The 22,301-nt window shown below is 39.1% G+C and overlaps 1 protein-coding gene across 6 annotated transcripts in view; it reads left to right on the top strand.

Moving 5' to 3' along the window:
* Nucleotides 1-22,301, top strand: part of DENND2B (DENN domain containing 2B) — a 162,050-nt gene that overhangs the window by 12,995 nt on the left and 126,754 nt on the right. For all 6 annotated transcript variants that reach the window (XM_072969457.1, XM_072969456.1, XM_031681230.2 and 3 more), the window contains one exon: nucleotides 6,520-6,653. In XM_072969457.1, coding sequence (XP_072825558.1) covers nucleotides 6,520-6,653 — 134 coding nt within the window. Of the gene's footprint in view, nucleotides 1-6,519; nucleotides 6,654-22,301 lie in introns of those variants that run through there.

Here is a 22,301-nt window from a genome sequence, read left to right as displayed (position 1 = left end):
GTGGAATTCATACAACATAAAAATTAGCCGTTTTAAAATGTGCGATTCAGTGGTATTAATTACATTCACAATATTGTGCAACCATCGCTTCTGTCTACTTCCAAAACATTTTCATCACCCGCAAAGGAGACCTTATACCCACTTCTCCCTCGCCTGGTCCCCAGCCACCACTAGACTTCTTTCTGTCTCTATGGATTTACCTGTTTGGATAGTTTACATAAATGGAATCATACAATATGGTGACCTTTGTGTCTGGCTTCTTTCACTTACACAGTGTTTTGAATGTTATCCACATTGTAGCATGCATCAGTACCTCATTCCTCTTTCTGGCCAAATAATATTCTATTGTATGAATACAGTACGTTTTGTTTATCCATTCATCTGTCAATGGACAGTTGGGTTGTTTCCACATTTTGATTACTGTGAATAGTGCTGCTGTGAACACTCACGCACAGGTATTAATTTGAACATCTGTTTTCCATCTTTGGGGTATTTACCTAGGAATGGAATGGCTGGGTCATTGATAATTCTGTGTTTGACTTTTTGAAGAATGGCCAAAATGTTTTCCATCCAATCTACCTTTTTAGCCTGTGTTACTCTTAAGTCAGATGAGAGTATTTGTCTGTAAGGCTACTATCTCACTTCCACAGCTCAGGCAATTCCTTTGGTTTTGAATTATCTCCCCTTTCCTATTTTTGAAATAGAAATTCTATCAATCATTCAAGGTTCAGTTCCAACCCTCTTTCCCTCAGTTCTCAGTAAGAATCTCTACTGCTTCTGCAGATTCCTTTATTTCCTCCTCTTTATCTCTTTTATGCCATTTATTTTATTCTGACAAGTTGTTTATATATACCTACCTCACTAGATTTTAAGTTTTCTTATACTGCTTATTTGTCTTTAATTCCCCATGATCAAAATCAGTTTTTTGCAGATATTTAACAAATGCTTGTTGAATGGATAAAAAAATGAATAAATAGTTATAGGTACATAATTATTTTTTCTAATTTACTATATGTTCTTTTTGGCAAGTAATATGGAAAATGACTAGATGATATTACATTCTTACAATTCTTAAAATTTTTTTTATTATTATTTTTCATTTGGGCGGCGGAAGATATTAGGTTTATTTATTTATTTTAATGGAGGTACTGGGAATTGAATGCAGGACCTCCTGCCTGCTAAACAGGTGCTCTACCCCTGAGCTATACTCCCCTCCCCTATTCTTACAGTTCTTATTTCAAAGATGCTTATTGGCCAAAATTCAGTGAACTTAATGATAAGGGTAAATCATTCTTTAATCTAGAGATATTTGCTTAGACCTAAGGCTGAAACCATTGGAAGAAAGACTGATAACTAGTATTTCAAATCAGTAAATTTTTAGACTTTAATATCTCCCACTCAAAAATTATCTTCAAGTCCCTGAGAGAAGGAAAAAGGACCATTGAGCAAGACAGACGAGTGAGGAGACCTTCCAGGTTTAGTGAGTCTTTCTGAGCCTATTCTTGTCTCTTATGCATTTAAAGAGCATCAGTCCCATCTCATTCTCTCTCAGGTCCAGCCTGCCAACATTATCAATCAAGCTATCCTAATACTTTCTTTAAATAAACACTAAATATCCTGGTATTTTGCATAAAACCCCAAACAATATCACAGAACAAAGAAAGAAATGAACCTAGGTCCAACTGAACCTTTTTGTAAGCTGATTGTAGAAAAAGAGCCTTGATTTTATGTGCTATATCTTTCACGTACTTTGGAAGGCGGTAAATAGATTTATTTATTTAACGAGGTACAGGGTATTGAACCGAGGACCTCTTACATGCTAAGCAGACACTGTACCACTGAACTATATACCCTTCCCTGGAAGAGGAGACTGAAAGGTACTATATGGTATTCAGGCCAGGAAATAGATTCTACTATGATAAAGGGGATAAGTGAAGTAGTTCAGTTCCATTATCCCTTGAATACTTTAACAAACTAATAACTTATTTATAGTTTTATGTTAGAATCCCAATTAAAACACTTAAGAAAGTAATAATCACTAAAGTCCAAATGAATGAGATTTACTATCTTGACAAAATTAATTTATATCTTAAAGGATAGGTTCTTAAGATCTTTATTAATAACCCTGTAACTTAAGTTGATTATATCTACTAGGAGTACTAAGTTAATTTCCCCCATTAAATTCTGTGAGGATATAAATAAAATCTTTACTTTATCTGAACAGAAAATTTTCAGCTTGTGAGGGAAAAATATCTACTGTCTTTGTGTATGTATATGTCAAATTTCCTACAGATTTTCATTGTCAGTCAGTCAACAGAAAGAACTATTCTTTGGAGGGGTTGTTTTGAGGAAAACAAAAATCATGAAGTTATTTACAAACAGACGTGGTATTTTCAGTTCATATAATATCTTGCTTGATGCTTTTTGGGAAGCCTATATGAATGTGTGGTAGTAGAGGGTTTTCTTCTAAGGGAAAACTGCCCTATGTAGAATTGACAAAGTAGAATCTTAGAATTAATTTAACCTGGTGTTCCTTAACCTTGGAGATTCTAATTCAGCAGATATGGGACTGGGGCCAGAATCTGTGTTTCTCACACAAGCTTCTTATATGATTCTGGAGGGTTAGGAGATTTAGGAATTAGTGATCTAGTACATACTGATTGCAGAAACTGGTCAAGAGGATTCATACTACTGACTTAGTTACCTCTGTGTGAATGTAAGCCCCATTTGCCTTTTGAGGGGCTTGGAAAAGAGGAAAGTAGGAAATCAAAGAAAGTGACAAGGTCATCCCTTTGCACTCCTGATAGCTAATTCTGAGGTATGCTGGGCCCCTGGAGATAACAGTTCAGAGGTTGTTTTATGTCAAAACTGGCCTAAAGTCTTAAAGCTTATGGAAAAACTTCAAGTGTGAATATGGGATGCTTTAGAAATGAGGTTCTACTCAAATTTAGGGAGAAGAGAAAGCAGGATTGGATTAAATAGTACTTGTTGAGGTTGTGGATTAGCAATTAATAATTATTTTCTTTAAAAAATGTTTTAGCGTGATTTCTGTCTTTAGCATTTAAGTTAAGCTGTTTCAACAAAACATACTATTTTAGCTAAAAATAAAAAATTTTAAAAAGGAAATGATATGTAAAAAAGCAAGACCGAGAAAACTTAAAGGTCATCTGGGCCAACCATATTTCCCAGTTGCCTGCCTTAGAAAAACTGGATTATTTGGATCATGTAGCATAAATAAGCCCCCATTGCCCCTTTAATGACCACATAATATTATAGACAGAGTACCTAGGAGGAAATAACTGCTTCATGAGTACTAGACCTGCAGACCTGAAAGACTTCCTTGAAAATCTTATCCCCTTTGTTCCTCAAAGGAAAAAAAAAATGCCAAAGCAAAATCCGTGAACCAGAAAACCCAAACTACTCACCATTCTCAAGTGCAGGATTTAAAATAGCAAAAGGAAGTAAAGCCCATCTCTGTGATGTCAAGTGCTATTTTGGTATTTAGCAAAATAGTTGAATTATAAGTCCCTCAAAGTTAAAATATTAAACAGACCCCTAGCTATAAGATGTGTTGCCAGGCATCTGTATGGAATATAACCATGTAATCAGAGTGTATTGTACTTCTCCACACAAAGAGAACCAAAGCTACTGCTTCTAAAGATTAGGAAACTTTCATTAGACTGACAGAAGACAGTACAGAGGAAATGGCTTCGGGGCGGAGCAGATGTATGAGAGAGGATGAAAGGAACAGCATTCATACTATCCAAATTAGAGCCAGGATGTTTATGCTCCAGTCTTGTCTTGGCTCTGTGTTGAGGGGACTGAATAATGGGGACATGGGAAAGTGTATCTCTGAATCCCTAAATTAGGCACGAAATATACCACTTTCCTCCTATACACACTTCTTTATTTGCAGCAGTCTCTGCACATTTCTGAATATATATTGTGATTAAAGTCCAAAGCCAGCTAATGCTGATTACCCCTTCCTCCTTTTTGTTGCTAGTATCCTTCCTAAAGCTGTTATTTCATTCTGTTGTTTACAAGTCGCATACCTCTGCAGGATTGTAACCTTGTGGGGAGTGTTTTTATTTATCTTTCATTTATTCAAGCAGCATATATTTTTCGTGCACCTATTTCATGCTGGGCACTGTGCTAGACACATAGGATGTAGTTTTTAGCAAGAGAGACCTAATCCTTCTCCTCATAGAGCTTGTCTCTCCCTCAGCAGTTCATACATAGTTGGCTTTGTCTGTCAGGTGCTGTGGACATTAAGTTAATGCAGATCACTAAATTAGCACCATTTAAAATAGCATTAAAAACATTTCAGATGTCAGTGTCTCTGATAAATCTTTGGTTAGCATTAGGTGGAGTTTAGACTCAAGAAATATTTAGAGAAGTTTAACGGATGTTAGTTTTCTTTCTGAAAGAGTAGGTCTAATTAAGGTTTTTCTGAGGAATTAAAAAATTTCCAAGCATAATTTGCAAAGCATTGGCAAATAAGAACAACTGTTTGTATCTCATTATTGCCCTCTTACTTCGCTTTAGCACATGTAAGAGGGAGCAGCAACTGCTGCCAGAGATGAAACGTTACTGTCCTGGGTCTGAAAGGAGAAAATCTTTTTTAAAAAAATTAATTTATTTGTTATTGTATTTATTATTTTTCAGGGGGAGGTAATTAGGTTTTATTATTTATTTTTAGAGTGGGTACTGGAGATTGAACCCAGGACCTCATGCTTGCTAAGCATGCCCTCTACCATTTGAGCTATACCCTCCTCACCAGTGGAGAAAATCTTGATGCTTTCTGTTGAGTTGACTTTCTTTACAGGTGTCACTCATAAGAAAAATAAAACTTTAATAGAAGTTTTAATAGTTTTGGAAGCGAGAAACTTAAGAACCTCCATACAGAGCTTGGGAGCTGCAGGTGGCATTTGCCTGGAGCATTGTTAAATTTTGTAGCTTGTGTTTTCTGAGGATTCTTCTGCATAACTTCTCTACCATAATTTGAGGTTGGAGAAGGTGGGAGAAGGCTCAGTCCACCCAAATGGCCTAAGTCTCCTGAAGGGTTCAAGCATGTCAGTGAACTAGAATAGAAACTCACTTAGATTTAAAGTTTGGGGTAAAACTTGTTTTGATTTGCCTAGTTTCAAATTGTTTCCTGTGTTTTCCAGAGAAAAGTGGAAATCTTGGGTTTTCCTAATGTAGAATAAATTCACTGTACCAAAGATTGACATATTTTTCACACACAGACAGCTATGTCACACTGTATGGAAGGCCTTTTGCTAGAAAGGCCAAACATACCCTTTAGCACCAATATTATTGAGATAATGAGTTAATACTTGTAACTCAATATCATTTTCTGGCAAAGGAACAATAGAATATCAGTTTGGTTCTTGCCACTATTTCTGTTCGATCATGAACAAGTTGAATTATTTCCAAGATGTGTCTTAAACTCTCCATTATTTTTGAGGCTTGCCCTGCAGCTGAGTAATACTTCTTTAGGTTATGTGAGGATTGACTTGACTTGGGCTTTGAAACATGTCCTGGCCTTAGAGTCTGTTTATGGTCATTCATACATGTTTGTTCCTTCAAAATGTAGCTAGGTTTGTAAAAGTCAATTTTGTGCATTTCAACATCAAGTTCTATTTATAGTGATTTATGAGATGAGAAGTTGGGTTACATGGCTTCCTAACATCCCACCAAGTATGTATGGGTTTGGATTTTAAATGATTTGCATTATTCTTTTTCAAGTGGGTTGTCATACTAGGTAAACAATTTCTTTCAGAATTCCTTTAATAAATCACAGATTCTCAATGCTAGTATTCCATTGCTTATTTTTTAATGACACCCTTGTCTAGTTTTTGGCTTTGCAAGCGAGTGGAGTATTTAAAACAAATTCTCAGAACTTCCTTAGAACTTTCGGTTCATACAAGGCGCCTAGAAAGCCCTGGTGCTTTGAGAGTTCTGCTGCTGCTGCTGCAATACCAAATGTGGCTCCTTTCAGTGTGCCTTCTTGGGTTTTGCAGGGTTCCCCCACCCTAGGGCTAGGAGAACCAAAAGAGCTCATGGGTTAGTTTGAAGGCAGGCAGGCTGTACAGGCAGCTTTTCCCAGATTCTCCTAGCTCCGTCTTTTCATGCATACCAGCAGGGCCGCTTTTTTCCTCCAGTGATTGAAACCATCTGGATTGCAGGGGGGTCACGTGTGTATGAGAAAATGACAAAGTTTCAGACCCCCTTGTGCTTTGCTCCAGACTCAGACAATCCTCGATCGGATGGTGCCGAGGTGAGGGTCTGTCCAGTTTGAGGACCAGCTCCTCATCCTGCCCCCTACCCCCATCTTCCCATCCCCGCCCCCCCCCCCTTGCGCACTCTTAGCGCGGGTTTTCTGGTTCCCTCCAGAGCCTCGGAGCACAGCCCTCCTCCTGGCTCCAGCAGCCCACCCTCTCTGTCTCGGGTGGAGGCACACCTCTTCCACGCCCCCTCCACTCAAATCTGTGCTCCCTCCCTTCTCTCTCCTTCCAGCCCGGCCGCAGCCCCGGGCGCGGATGCCCGCCCGACGACCGCCTTCTCTACCGGATCGGCTCCTCCTCCGGTCTGCGCGGCTCCAGGCAAGCCTCCATCCGTGCGAGCGCCCAGTCTGGCTGGGGAGCGCAGAGGTAAGTGCGTCCGGGCCCCCGCCCCGGCTTTCCCTGCCCGTCTTCCCGCCGAGAGGTTGCTTGCATGCCCGGTGCCTTGCTCCTGGCCGGGTGGCGGGCTGGAGGGGCGCTGGTTCCGGCTCTGCCCCTGCCGCGCCCTGCCCCGCCACTGCAGTCCTACCCCTTTTCCCGCTATTCACCATTCCTAGCCCCCGGCCGTGTTCCAGCTCTGTGAGTATTTGCGTCCGGGCGGCCAGACTCTTGGGGGGCCTCTGACGGAGCAGAGGAGCTGGGCTGGTGGGGGCTGCCCTCCGGGCGGTCGTGGCGAGCTCTACTTTCCGGCTCTGCTGGGGCTGCGCGGTTGGGGGTGGGGAACATGGAGACTAGGGTCTGGGGAAGTGCAGAGCCTTGGAGTTCGGAGAGGAGCCCGGAGCCCAGGCGGTCCTGGGAGTGAGCTGCGTGCCAGCCCCTGGATGCGCCCAGGCTCCTCTGCAGCACTTACCTGTCGCTGTGGTGGTTTGTGTGCGGGCTCCTTCAACAAAACACACACACACACACACACACACGAAAACACACACGAAAACACACACACACACACACACCCTCTCAAACAAAGGAAAATTAACTTTGTACTCTATCACTTAAACAAATTAAACTATGTTTATGATTACCTTTTCTTTTTTGCCCTTCTTCTGAAGTGCGCTAAGTATTAAAGGTGTATTTTTAAGTGACCCAAGACTAAAAGAACACACTTTAGCCAACGTTTATGCTACCTTATTAAAGAATTTAGTAGATTGTAGAATTCAAGAGACTGAACATTTTCAAGTGTTTCTAAAGTGTTTTGCATTTTCTTGGGATCTTTACGAGAACGTGGTTTATAATTACTTGGACAAGAGTAAAACAACTGCACTAAGTGAGAGAGTTTGCATTAATGCTGCCTTAGTCCAGCTCTTGCTTTTATCCTCATGCAGGTGTTTCTGCTGCTTGGACAGCAGGGTCTTGGGAACGGTGGAGAGGTCATTAGCCCATCTCCAGGACTGTTTTGAGCTATCTCTTATGTGCACATGCTTCAGCTGGCCATTTTAGGATAGGGCCACAGGGTTAAAACCCAACTGACTGTATGACTGTTTTCTTTTTGTTCCAAGTAATATTTTCAGAAGGTGAATCCCTTCACTGATGAGGTTTTTTAGAAATAGAGGTTTCTAAAGAGTCAGAAATAGTCTAGGTTCCAGAAAGCTAATTAGAGGTAAAGACCAAATTGCTCATAGTCTGTCTCCCATGGTGAGTTGAGGCCATCACAAAGCAAGAGCTCAGAAAAGAGCCTGTTGAATGCATGGAGTGAAGTAAAGGCTTCCTGGACTCTGCTGACTTGGCTGAGAGTTCCTCTGTGACTACATGGATTAAGGCTTTATTTTCATTTACCCAATAAGTATTACCCTTAGAAAAACTCACAAAGATATGGGGAAAATTTGCTTGAGTGTATATGGGAAGAGGTATTATCCCCTAATTGGGCCAGAAGGGCAACCGTTTTTGGTAGACAACCCCAAGGCAACTGTATCTTCAAAGTATTTTTTTATTGAACACTAAAATTGTGATTGGCTTGATAATTGATAAAAATTTTTGCTATTGGGTTTGTGGACTTGTTGGGGGATGAGGAGTGACACATTAGAGAAGAATAAAAATTTCAGATCCGTTGGCTTAGAATATTAGAATTATAATTAAAGACGCTCAGAGGAGAAAATGATTACGAGCCAGAGTAGCTTCATGGAAGGGAAAGGATTTCAATTAGGCCTTGAGGCAAAGTGTGGTTCTGAAATTAGTGGAAAGGTGCTGGGGAGAATTTTCAAGAGAAGAGAGTAGACCATTTGATTGGAGCTAGCAAGGAAAGTAATGCTTACTGAACATCTACTCTGCGCCACACGCCATATTCTTGCTTTCATCCTCTAGTGCTGTGAAGTAGGTATTGCTGTTCTTGTTCTGTAGAGAGGGGATTTTTGTTTTAGAGAGAGATGATCAAAAAGATAAGTGACGTGTTCAGGATCACACAAGTAGTAAGTGGTAGAGCTGGGATTCCAGCTCCCTGTGGTCCGACTCTAAAGCTGGTGTTTCCACTGCTGCAATCCACAATGGGCAGTGGCAGGTTCAGTGGATGCAGACTGGTCAGCTTGAATTCTGGCTCTGGAGCTAGAATTTTATCCTCTAACACTGTCTAGCTTTTAACAAGTTTTGAGAAAAGAAGTAATGGGCAAAGCAGTGTTTTTAGAAGATTAATGTGTATAGGAATGTGACACACTTACCTCAGGTAACATGCAAAATGTAGTTCTTAATTAGCAGGTTACAAAAAGTGAATGTAGCCAGGGTATCTGGGTGTGTAAATTCCTGCCCCGTTTCCCGTACTCTTCTGTGGCTTCTTTCACTGGGTGAGAACTAGTTGCACAGACCCCAGGCTCCCCCCACCCCCCTGGCATCTCAGAGAAGAGCTGTGTGCAGGCAGGTGAACGTTGACCTGGAATGTCTTTGTGGACCAGTGCGGCTGCTGGTTTGTCCTTTCTGTTCCCCACAAGTTTACAGTGCTTTGGCAAAAAGTTTCTTCTTTCTTGACTACCCTTGAAATTACAGCATTTCAGGATCAATGTTGTAATTTGTTTAAGAGCCTTTCCTAAGTGGCAAAGTTGAGCTGCCAAACTCAGGCTTCTGCCCTAAAAATCTTGTTTGAGTTGAGATGCCCTTTTCCCCCAACATTCCCTTGTTTCTTAAAAATGGTGAATTTTAAAACTTGGTATTAGCAAGGTAAAAATAAATTAAGATTACCTTTCTTGTTAATAAGACCAATTAAGAGACGATGTATATTTATTTCACTTTTTGTTCTGGAGGAGCAATAGGATGCATTTGGAGGATTACTGTGTGGAATTAAGAAGGAATAGGAAAGCCAGGAGTTAGAGATGTGCAAAGCTCTTTCTACCCAGCACATTTCTTACCAGTTAATTGTATTATTTGTATGTACAGCCAGGGAGTTTACAGGGCCATTGAATACCCAAGTTTATAGCCATGCCCTATGATTCTCTGCAGATAATGGGCTCAGGAAGGGCAGTAGTGGGTGGAGCCATTTTGCTAGAATTGTCTCCCACTTTGAATACAATCTAGATTTCTTGCTCTTCCTTGTGCACTCTCTAAGCCTTTTCCTCTGGATGTGTCAGTGCTCTGAAGACTTGGTTTTTGGACCAAGGAATATCAGGTAACAGGAGGTTACACAAAAAAGGGCAGCAGACAGAAAATCAAGTTTGTCAGCTAGAGATATTTTCTTTTAATTAATGTTAGAGTCAGCCATTGTTTTTTGTAAAATTACAAAAAAAAATGCAAAGCCAAAATTTGTTCTCAGTTCTTCAAACCCATTTTTACATTTAAGAGTCTCTAACTGGAGAGCTTGCCCTATTGAATGAGGCTTTGGTATGTGAAATTCTCACCAGCACCTCTAAATGTGTCAGGATATGACTCAGTTTGGGTTTTGGACCCCTGAGGAATGTGACCTCTCAGTGTAGGGGATTTAGAGTCTAAAGATACGGGTTAAGATTCCAGCTTTGTCATTTATTTAGAAGTGTCTGGAATTTGATGTCTGAGGGATCTCTTAGCTCATTATCTAGTTCTAGATCAGGGTGATTCCCCAGGACCAACCGAAGTTCATGCCCTGATTAGTCCTATGGTTCCTTCTCCCATTTTGTATATCACCTGAAAGCCTTTTGTTTTACCTGGAGCCTGTGGTTATAGATGAGAAAGGAAAGCCATCTAGGATTTTCTGTAGAGAATGTCACATCTTACTGTTAGTTGACTGGTGATCCTTTGGTATGGATTTCTGTGAGAATGCTCTTGAGGTTAGTTTTAAGAGTTGGGGTCTCAAAAAGAGTCTTTGGCAGTTCTCTTGTTTAAATGTTAGAGGTATTTGGTTGCATTTTTGGCTCATTGCTCACATATTTGTTAATGTTTTTATGTTTGGTAAGTATTTGTCATTTCTGTAATTTATTAAAGGAATGATTTAGATTTACGAAGATTGCTAAAAGCTTAAAAAAATAAGACTGGAATATCCTTTCGATATTCAAATGTAATCTCCTAGTATAGTAGGCCTATTTGACTACTTTAACCCATTCCACCTCCACATATCCTTAAATCTTTCTCAAGAGAGTTGATCTTTCTCAAGAGACTTCACAAGCTCTCCAGGAAATGTTTTTTGAGCTTTCCAGACCAATGATCACAGATTATCTCCTTGTAGTTAGCCTAAGTTTTCTTTTAGTGTTTCTTTCTTTTAAAATTACAGATTGTCCCTTCTGTACCCATCTCTGGCTAAACAAGCTGAGCTTTCTCTGTTTTAAGCCTTGTTTTTAAGGCCTATGATTATACTTGTTTTGTGTGTTGTTTTACTCAGGAAGTCAATATCAGATATGTTGGCAATTAGAGCTTTCAGATTGAAGGAGCCTTTGGAAATAAAATGTGCTTTTTTCTCCCCTATCAGCATGAGTAATTGTGGAACATATGTAAACTCTGGAGATGATCTTTAAAAAAAAATTATCACTGAAGAATTTTGCCCAAGTCCTTTAAGGACTTAAAAAGAATCCAGCCTTTGCAAGATTACACTAAAAGTAACAGACTGGCCCAATTAAGGCCTTTCTAGAAGTGTGGGAATCATTTGTTTAAACCCAAGCAAAAATGATAGAAATATTCTGATTAACCCTTTATTAATAGCATAGGAAAGAAAACCCTTTTTACGGACCAATTGAGGGCCATAGTGATTAGAATATGTTGAGAATCTATCAGTGTTCTGGAAACTACTTTGAGTAGTCAAATATAAGTGTTGGTGGCTTTTGGTCTTTCTTTGATGTGAAGTTGGCATCTTGGGTGTTGATTTAGCTAAAGGCAAGTTTGAATATAGATATTTGTGTATTTCTTCTTCTCCCATTCTTCCCTTTCCCGAAGGCTGCCTAGAGTGGAGGAGAAATAGCCTCTAATCAAGGAGTCCATGTCTTGGGGCATTTTGTCAGACGCTGGCCTTCAAGGAAGCACACTGTATTGCTGTCATTCATACGCTCTTTCTGGGGTTCCGCATTATTGAATATCCGCTATGGAAAAAGCACTGGCTAGTGCTTTCAAGCATCTGTTTGTTATCTTATTGCTTTTCTTCAGTGGACATGCATAATATTAGGTATTCGATGAATCAATGAGTGAGTAGAGTTAAGAAACTAGAGGAGAAGTAATTTGGGGATACCTCCTGATTGGAGTACTGCTATGGGGAAGTGGCTGTTTATACATCACTCTGGCTTCTGCTCTAGGTGCTGAGATGACCCCTGGTAAGAAGGCTCAACATGTGGGCATATATTTTCTAGTGAGTGAACGGGGCCTGGTCAGTTATTTTTGCTATTAGTCACGTTAGATTATATTTACTGTTGGCGGGAATCCCAGTTAGTATAATACCCCTTGTGTTATAAAGTGTCCTGTGGTTAGTAGTAAGGATTGCCTGGATATGTTTTTCCTGGAAGTCTGGTCTTGCCACTTGAGCCAGGGATGAATTTTAGGTAGTTAGACCCCAAGGGTTTCTGCACAAACCAGAGTGATCCTGACACTGGGATCCAAAGGGAATGGAATTTCTCCTGAAATTTTGTACTAGTATCAGAGGGGAATCAAAGCTTTTTGCTTCCCAGTGGACATTAGAATCTATACACAGAGAACTAGGGATGAGGAAAACTAGCTTTAAGATGAACGTTTAGTGCTACAAAGGGTTAGGAAGAACATGGACAACTGGGATTTAAGGTCAGAATTTCATTTGAGTCCTTAATGGCCATTTAATCAGAGATATCAGCTGTGAGGGTTTTGTTTTGCTGTTTTTCCTCCACATCTGTGTTTTGACGGGTCACTGACTTGAATTAGAATAGAATTTAGGACCAAAGTGTTTATACAGAAAGTGATAGCAGAGTCATGGGAGATGGGCAGAGGCTACTTTCTGTCTTATTTCAGATGGACCAATTTTAAAACCCTCATAAGTAGCTCAGTGGTCCAAATTACTTAGAAATAGCTTTGCTGAAAGATATTCGTAAAACAACATTTAGCAGCCTTTTGTCTGTTCCAGGTTTAGATATGAGCAAGAAAGCCAGTTTGGGAGCAGTTTCATGTGCTCAGCTCTGCCCACATTCAAGTCGCCTACCTAATTCCCATGTCCTCGTCACTGTTTCTGGTTCCTGGGGGGCCAGGGACAGATCTCAGGGTCTGAGGCTCACACTTGGTTGAAGCCACATCAAGAGCTGGCCCTGGTAGGTCAGCATTATTTTCTGTGGTTATCACCAGGGCTGGGAGTGTGGGGAGGATAGGTGGGTGGGACAGGGAAGAAAAACAGAAGGGCGTACAGTTCTGTGGAAATTGAGTAAAGAAATAAACTCTTAGAACTCCTTTTTTACCCTCACTGACTTGCATCTTTGTTCTGTTAGAAACTGTTACCACTTGAGGTCATTTTATAAGTCCTCACAGTAACTTGCTGAAGGCTGTGACTTGTACGTTGATGGGAGGAGCCCTCCTGGATGATTCTCTAGATATATATTTGGCTTATGCCCATTTTCTTTCCCTCTTTTTCTCCTAAGTTTTGATGCTGCTGTTTTTCCCTAGGTGTTTTTTTTTTTAAAGGAATATTTTGGCTTCAGTGTCCAGTTTTTTTTTAGGGCTATAGGACTGGGGAGTAGGGGAGCTGTGTATGACATTGTCAGATATGAAAGGCTTTTACACCTAGACAAGTCTCCAGGAAAGAAGAGACAGAAAAGTTTATACACAAAGCATAAGGATTGGAAGTCAGAAGGGAAAACAGCATGGCAGGTGCTTTGGCCATTTTAACTATCTCTGACAGGGTGGGCCTGATGGATGATAGGATAAGATATCATCCACATCAATCCTGGAAGAAGAAGATGATGGGGTTTTTTGTTTGTTTGTTTATTTGTTTTTTGTGGGGTTTTTTTTGCCTTAAGAGAAAGTACAGTACACTGACTTAACAATTTTTAATTTACATGACATATCCACAAGTGAGTTGCGAACACCCTAGTATGTGTCTAACTCTATGCCAAGCATGGTGGTGAATATACAAGTATGTGAAAAAAAACAAAACACAACCCCAAAACCCTGAACTTAGAACATGTAATTGTTGCCTAAAGAACTATTTAAAGTATTAAGTTAGGAAGCTGTAAATTGTGAGTCACATACAGGGGGCTTGGGGCTCCAGACAAGGCTTAGGACATGCAGGCTTATGGAAAAGTCTTGGGTTGAATGGAGACCTTGGGATGTTGGAGTGCCCCAGGCTCAGGCTTCAGCCCCCTTTTCTTCTCTATCTGCACCTTTGTTTGACCATCCCATGGCTTTAAAGTACTAGCGTTCATGGAGTGTTTACCTTGTGCCAGACTGTTCTAAAGGCTCTACGTGTGTTAGTACCTACTGAATAGTCTGAAGATTAAACTATTATCCTCACTAAAAGTTGTAGAAACTGAGGTACACAGCTCATAAACTGAAGAGTCAAGATGTGAACTTAGTTGGAGACTAGATGCCAAGCTTTTAACTGGTTTCTTTTTGGCCTTGTAACTGGTCCTGACTCCTCTACCCCGTCCCTTCTCCACATAGCAAACAAAGTATTGTGTTCATCCCCTACTTTAGCCCTCATGAGGAATCCCAACCATCACACTTAGAGAATTCAATTTACTACGAAGTCCTTATGTGCTCTAACCCCTTGCCCTCCACCTGCTCTCCTTCTTCCTCCCCACCTCTTCTGTCTCAGAACCTTGGTACCTGGGATGCTTTTCTTGAATATTGCTAGTTTATACCCTCACTTCATTCAGGTGTCGGCTCAGATGCACCTCCTTGGGGAGGCTTTCTCTGACCGTCCTATGTAAATGACTCTTAGTCTTTAATCCTTGCTTTGTTTTTCTCTCTAAAGTTACATTACGTATTTGTGTGTTTTTCCTGTCTGCTTTTACAAAATAAACAGACTCCATGAGGTTAGGGAGTTGGTCCATCTGTTTACTGGTATCTTTACTTTTTAGAACAGGACATGGAAAGTTTTCTTTAAATATTTGTTAAATGAATAAATGATGTCATATGCATTCATGTTCACGTTTAACATGACTACTTGGATAAAAATAGTGGAGAGGAAGGGGATAAGCAGGTGATATATACAGGTCTGAGTCTTACTTGGTTTTGTATTTATTACCAAGGCTTTGCCGTAATATCTGGCCAAGAAAATGCTCAGAAAACCTTAGTTGAATGAATGCACTGTTTGATTTGTTTTGCATTCCAGACATAGGAGTTCAGAGAAGGGGGAGAGTGTGTGCAGTGGAGTGCTTGGAGAAGATTCACGGAGGACTTGTGCACTTTGGAAGAGAGGTGGATTTGGTTGGTCATATAGGAATTGTAGCGTAATTTTTTTTTAATCTGGAAGGACTATTAAGACGATCTGGTTCAATTTTTTTGTTTATAGGTGGGGAAACAGCCCAGCGAGGCAAAGGACTTGTCCAAATGCACACAAATAGTTTATGTCAAAATCACGTCTGGAAACAGGTATTTTGATTCCTAGGTCAGTTCTCTTTCCTCTATGTAATGATATTGGCTTGTGTGGGATAGAAATTGGGAAGGAAATTAGGCCATCGTAATTGAATCAGCAGGTTTATGTGAGAGATCCATGGGAGATATAGTAAGCTGGATAAGGTGAAGACCAGTTCCTGGAGGATCTTGAATGTTATCTTGAAGACTTTAAATTCATAATGACAGGGAGGCATGTGAAAATGCTTTAAATCTTGTTCTGTCTTTTCTCTCCAGTGAAGGTGAGATAAGTATAGAAAATGGATTGGAATTGGGGAAGAATCTGGAGTCTTGGAGGAGTTAGGAAGACCCAATCTAGGTCTTAAGGTAGTTTTAGGCCTAGTAGCATTTCAATTTGTGTTTTGTTTTTGGAAGTTTGTGGTGGTTTTTGAAAATGACATGTAATTCTTCGGAAAGATGTGTTTACTCAGTTTGGGAATAAGAAGCCTAGAGAACTGGTATTTTACCTTAATTCTGTATGTGGTTGTAATTGACATTTTAGTATCTAAATGATAATTTCTCTTAAGGAAGCCAGGACAGCTTAGGAAAGTAGGGATAGAAGATAATATGATACTTGTTTGAAGATAGTGATGAAGGGTAGGGGGCCCAGAAGGGGCAGATGGACAGTGAATGGGAGCAGCTTCCCAGAGAGGGCCTGGACCTCTCTGTCAGAGGAGCTGTATTGTGGCTGAGGAGTCAGGCATCCAGGGACCCCAACCTTGCACTATTTTTTTTTTTAGGACACAGGAGGCCAATGGAAGTAAGACCAGCCTCCTAGGCCCACGGATGCTTTGGGTGGATGGGTTGTGCTAAAGCCCAGGCTCGTTCATGTAGTCCACATAGATTTTCAACCAGAGCTGAGATTGGTACAGTCCTTACCAGGCCAGTGAATTGGCACAGGATATGATACTTTAAAAGTTCTTTCCATCCTCAGGAATCCTTTTCCATCTCTAAGGAAAAACTTTAAAAGTCAGCAATAAAGTGAGAACACAGACCTTCAAAAAATATCTCATACTGGATATGAGAGTTTGGGTTGCAGAAAAAAATCTTGGAGCATTCAACATTTAATAAATATTTATTAAGCAGAACCTGTTAAACACCAGATACTGTGCTGAGTATTAGAGCTTTAATCTTTTGATCATGTTGCATCAAATGTTTCTAATATGGAAATATTAACATTTGGTTCTATTTTGCATTAAGTCTTTAATTGCTCAAGGTTATATAGCTTGGTCCATAAACCCTCAGTTCAGGCTATTCACTAACGCTTGCACTCAGTTGTTGAATGTTTGCTGTGTAACAGGCAATATCCTGAATGCTGAGGCAGTTTTGAAGAAAAGTAAGAATTGGTGAGGATCCTCAACTGGTTGACTGGAATTTGCCAGGTGGCAGCTTCCAGTTTGCTGGGATTCCTGGCCAAGAGGAGAGAGTTGTCAGCAGTAGTGTGTCCCCCTTTAGTTGTTCCGCCCACATTGGGCCCTCCCCCTGCCCCCTGCCCTCTGTCCCCAGCCTCATCTTTGAATTTAAGAGAAATGAAAATTAGCTTCTTTGCTTTAAGTTTGGGAAGTTCCATTGAGGACAGCACTTCCTGATGAAACCTTTAAGTTTGAACTCTTTCCAGAAGAATTTCCCCTGCCTGCGTAATCCCAAAAAAGGGCCTTCTCCATGGTGTCTTTCTGCCTTCCTCTGAAAGTTGCTTTGCCTGCAGTGCGGATACAGGGTAGGCGGTGTTCGGTATTTCTCAGGCTCGTCTGCCTGTGTGGTTGGCTCTTTAGGGATGCTAGGAGGGGCATGGTGGCTTGTTTTCTTAGAACGAATGACACAAATGAGAGGGAGGCAATCATGCTTAATCTTCCCATCATTTGGAAAGGCAGCTGCTCAGAACAAAAGGAGACAGATGCTGAAGAGTATTTTATTGAGCTTTTGGATTGCTGTCCGGAGTGAGGTAGTTTTCTCATCCTTTGCTTGTTATCTGGAGCCAGCTTGTAATTGTCTGAGATTTGCTCTGCTTTCTTTCTGTCTGTGGGCTCCTTTAATAGAAAACTACAAAATACGAAATTATCTTTATCTTCAACTTTAAATTGGTTCTTTAAAAAATATAATATGTGCATTGTAGTGCATTTTAAAAAAATTAAAAGCTTCACTTTCCCAACACCCTACAGATCACGACTGTTAATATCTTAGTGCAGCCTCTTCTATCTAGATCTTTCTCTAAGCATAATCTGTGTACACATTCGTATTGTTTTTTTTTAACCAAAACAAGATCATAGTATACATAGTGTATTTCATTCTATCTTATTTAATTATCTCCACTTCTCCTGTTCAGTAAATTTTTATTTTAACTAATACCCAGCCATATCTTCAGATTTCCTCATTGACCCCTGAGTATCCTATCGTATTTCCATACCAACATCGAACTTGTAACCACACACTATATCTGGTTGTTATGTCCCTTGAACTGTTTTTTATCTAATTCAGTCAGTCCCTTTTCTACAATACTATCTTGTTGAAGAATTATCCTTAATAGGTTTCTTTGATTGAGTGCCGACTCTGTGACCTGTGTGTTTCTAAGGGGTACAAATGTCATCTCATTTAACCCTTGCAACAACATTAAGAAGCACATTTTATTATTCCTTTTTTTTTTTTGCTTGCTCTCTTCCTGTGGGATCTCAGCTATTCCCAGGGCTTCAGCTATTTCCTTTATGTTAGAGATTACGTCACCTCTATCTCAGTGGTTATCTTAAGAGCATGCACTCCTGAGCCACATCTCCTGGGTTCAAATCCTTTTTCCACCACTTCCTATATCTGACCCTGGATAAGTCACTTAACTTCTCTGTGCCTCCGTTTCCTCATCTGTAAAATGGGGTAATAGTAGTGACTACCTCATAAAGTTTTTGTGAAGTTAAATGAATTGATATATGTAAAGTACTTAGAAGATGACTTGGCATATAGTCAGTGTGTATAATGATTGCTGTTGGACAATGGGATGATACACAGGCACCTCAGACTTTCCATTTCAGTACTTACCTCTGGAAAGCTGCTCTTTCTTCCCCTGTGTTCACCAGCTCCTTTACAGAGTCATCTCTGACTTCTCTTCCTCCCTCAGTAATCACACTCATAATCTTGTCAGTTCCATTTCCCAGGTTGTCCTTACTCCCTTACTGCCTCCAGCCCACTTAGAGTCTTGACCATCTCTTTTCTGGAGTTCAGCTTTAGTTCTCAGAATGCACGTATCCTGGTGTGTTCTTCAGTCTTCCCAGCTGCTCCCAAGAGTGCGCGTTCTGAAATACTGTTCAGTTACCATACTTCCTTCCTAAAAACTCCTTCCTTTTTATGAGGAGTAACATACAACAAAGTGTACAAATATTAAGCATATAGCTTAATGGATTTTCACTTTTTATCTTTTAATTGCAGTATAGTTGATTTACAATGTTGTGTTTCTGGTGTACAGCATAGTGATTCAGTTATGTGTATGTGTGTGTGTATATATATATATATATTCTTTTGCATTATAGTTATTACAAGCTATTGAATATAGTTCGCTGTGCTATACAGTAGGACCTCATTGTTTATGTTTTGTGTATAGTAGTTCATATCTGCTAATCCCAAACTCCTAAAGATTTTTACATTTGTGTTTGCCCATGTAACTACTGCTCAGATCAAGATACAGAACATTTCCAGTGCCCCAGAAGGTTGCCTTATGTCTCTGTATCCTTACCCCTAACCACTCTTCTGTTACCATTTGTTTTGCCTTTTCTTGATTTTCATATAAATGAATCCCAAAAGCTCTTTATTGAATCTTCTTTGACAGGATAACTGCAAACTCATTTAACATGCATGACATTAAAAATCTGTCATCTGGCTTTTCTTTAAGTCATGGAGAAATGACACATGGCCTCCCGTTCTTGCCATGCTGAACTGGCATGTAGTTTACCAACACAGGCTCTTGTTCCCTTTCATTTTTTTGCATGTGATAGTCTCTTGGCCCTCTGACTTCATTCCCTGGCAAATTCATTCTTCACATCTCAGCTCCAGGCAGAATCCAGCCCTTGTCTGCGCTCTGGAGCCATGATTATTATAGGTATTACTTACTTACACGTCTTTCTGCCCTACTCATCTCTTTCAAGAGCCCATGGATGGGGCATTTCTCCACTAATTAGCTCTCTGAGTTTTATGCAAGAAATTCATATTCTTTCTAGAAAAATTAGAAAACAGAGACCAAAAAATCACCCACAATCCCACTATACAGAGATGACCATTGTTTGCATACATACCAAAGTCTGTACCAACACAAAAAAAATACACTTACAAAATACTAAATATTTATCCACTTTAATCTGTTATTTACATTTAGCTTTTTCCCTGGTTTTTTTTTCTATTTTAAGAACACTGTGATGAACATCTTTATGCCTATATTTCAGTACAGTTCCCTGATTTCTTGGGGAGGATACAGTCATAGAAGTAAAATGACTAGATGAAGGAGATAAACATTTTCAAGGGCTTTTGATGTGTTTAGCCAAATCGACCTCCAGAGAGTCTTAAGGTGCATACACTTCTGCTAGGGTGAGTAAGTGCCTGTTTTTAGCTAGCCTGTGAAGCTAAAAACAATGAAAATAATATTTGCAAATCTGATAAGATAAAAATGGTATTGCATTGTTTTAATTTGTTTTTCTTTGATTGCTGCTGAGGTTGAATATTTTCTCATGTGTTTAATGCCATTTAATTTATATTTCTTTTGTGATTTATATGTTCATGATTTTTATATTTTATTTTTACTGATTTTACCAATTCTTTTAATATTAAGGATATAAACGCACACACATAAACATATATATTTCCCTCAGTTTAACTTTTAACTTTATTGCTTTTCACATGTAAATGTTTAAATAATTTAATGTAGTGCAATTTATTAGTCTTTTAACAGAAATTTTTGCCTGTAGAGTCATTCTTAGAAAGATTTTCCCTCAGCAAGATTAGATAAATATCCAGTATATATTCTTCTACCTCTTCTATGAGGTCATTTTTTTGCATTTACATCTTTACTCAATCTGGAATTTATTCTGTTAGGAAGTAATAATAATATCTAGTATTTTGAGTGCTTATTATATGCCAGGTACTAATGCTAGGCACAAGCTTTACATGTTGTGACTAATTTAATACTTTCAACAAACGTATGGTGTAGGCACTGTTATCTTCCCAGTCAGTATCATTGTGAATTGACTTGCTGAAGGTTGCCGGCTAGTAAGTGGCAAAAACAGAATTTGCCTTCAGGTACTTGAACCCAGGAGCCCATGCTCTTTAACTACTCTGCTAACTTTATTTTTTTCCCAAGGAATCGTCCTAATGTTGTTTGTTAAGGAATCCATTCTTTACTGTTTTGAAAATGCCAATTTTAATCGTACTCTAAATTCAGGTATATACTTAGGTGTGTTTCTAGACTTTTGTACCATTGAGCTGTCTCTGCTGGTGATAATGCCATACTGTTTTAATTTGTGTATCTTAAAGACTATATTCTCCTCATCTTTGCATCCCCCACAGCCTAGCACTGAGCTTATACATGTTTAATAAAAATTTGCGGAAAGGTGTAATCTTTGGAGGATCATGAATAGAGTTCAGAGGGTCTGCAGCTTGGATAGGAAGAGTTACATCATCATTTTCACTGACCTCTGACTTGAATTTAGTATTTCTTTTAATTATGCATATAGACAAGAAAGCACAGTAATAATAGTACTACCTATGACTTTGTCAGTAATAAAAATCATAGCTATTTGCTGGGGTGAATCCTAGGTTAAGAACCCTTGCTTTCTGTGTTTCTTTCTTGGGGCCATTTTATCTTGTGTCTAATACCAGAGCAGAGCTTGCAACTTAATAGATGCCCAGTAAATATGTTAATTAAAAAAACTTTAAAATTTCCCAGAAATTCTTATCCAGCTTCAGATATTATCAACATTTTGCCAATTTTGTTTTATTTCTTTTATAATTTCTGGAATATTAAGTTATTTTACCCAGTAATACTTCAGAAAGCATGTCTAACTGATAAGGACTTAAAAAAATAAATAACCACTCAATTATCACATTTAACAAAATTAGCAATTATTCCTTAATGTCATCTGTTACCCAGGCTGTATTCACATGTCCTCAGTTGTTTCAAAGATGCCTGTTACTTAAATTGGATGTTTGCATTGGGATCTGCACAGTGCCCACACTTTGCATTTACCTGATATGTCTCAGCTAAAAATGTTAATGACATTGTATAAATTACCTGTTAATTTATCTTTATGTTCTGATACTGCTCTTCCCCTCCTTCACTGTTGCTGCTTTTGTTATATTTTTACTAATGATTTATTCTTGACAATTGTTCTTTCCCTATTTAACATTTTATTTATCTTTTTAATAAGAAATGATTGATTTTGGTTATTTGATTTTTTTTTTAGCTTAAACATTTAAGTCTCTAAATGAGTTATTTGAACTGTGTTTTGGAATGAGGTGTGTGATGGGTAAATTTCTTAATTTCTTTTCTTTTTTTTCAGGGATCTTCTCACCTTGTTAAATAATTTGAGATAAAATACTTTCTCCAGAGTTTTTTTTATGTATATCTGTGCTTTAATTGTAGCCTCTGCAAAGTTGGAAGAAATTCAGATTTGGGTCTTCTCTGTATGCAGAGTTTTTTCTTTTCTTTATACTTAAAAAGTATGAGAATGTCATAATGTTAGTTCCTGGTTGGTGATTTTGTTTAGGATTCTGTAAATCTTTTGTTTTTGGACCAGACTCTTCTATCATTTCTGGACAGTATGCTTCTATTAGACTTCTAATTACAGATTTGAGGCCATTTGTTCAAAGATGTCTGTCATTTGCAGGATGGTTCTCTGAGCTGCCTCTCTTCTCATGATTGTCATCCTGTGCATTCATTGAATCTCTATTTCTTTCATGAAAATTTTTTTCTGATTAGCTTTTTCTGTAGCATCACTTCTATTTTTATTGCATTTATCTATTCATTGATATAGTATGGACCTTATGCTTTTTACTATTTATTTTACAACCTGTACTTATATAGTCATTATGGTAGTCTGTTTCATACTC

Source organism: Vicugna pacos, chromosome 10 (assembly GCF_048564905.1).
Source record: "Vicugna pacos chromosome 10, VicPac4, whole genome shotgun sequence".
NCBI classification, from domain to species: Eukaryota; Metazoa; Chordata; class Mammalia; order Artiodactyla; family Camelidae; genus Vicugna; species Vicugna pacos.
The sequence above is the reverse complement of the archived record's forward strand: the minus strand, read 5'-3'. Positions and strand labels throughout refer to the sequence as shown.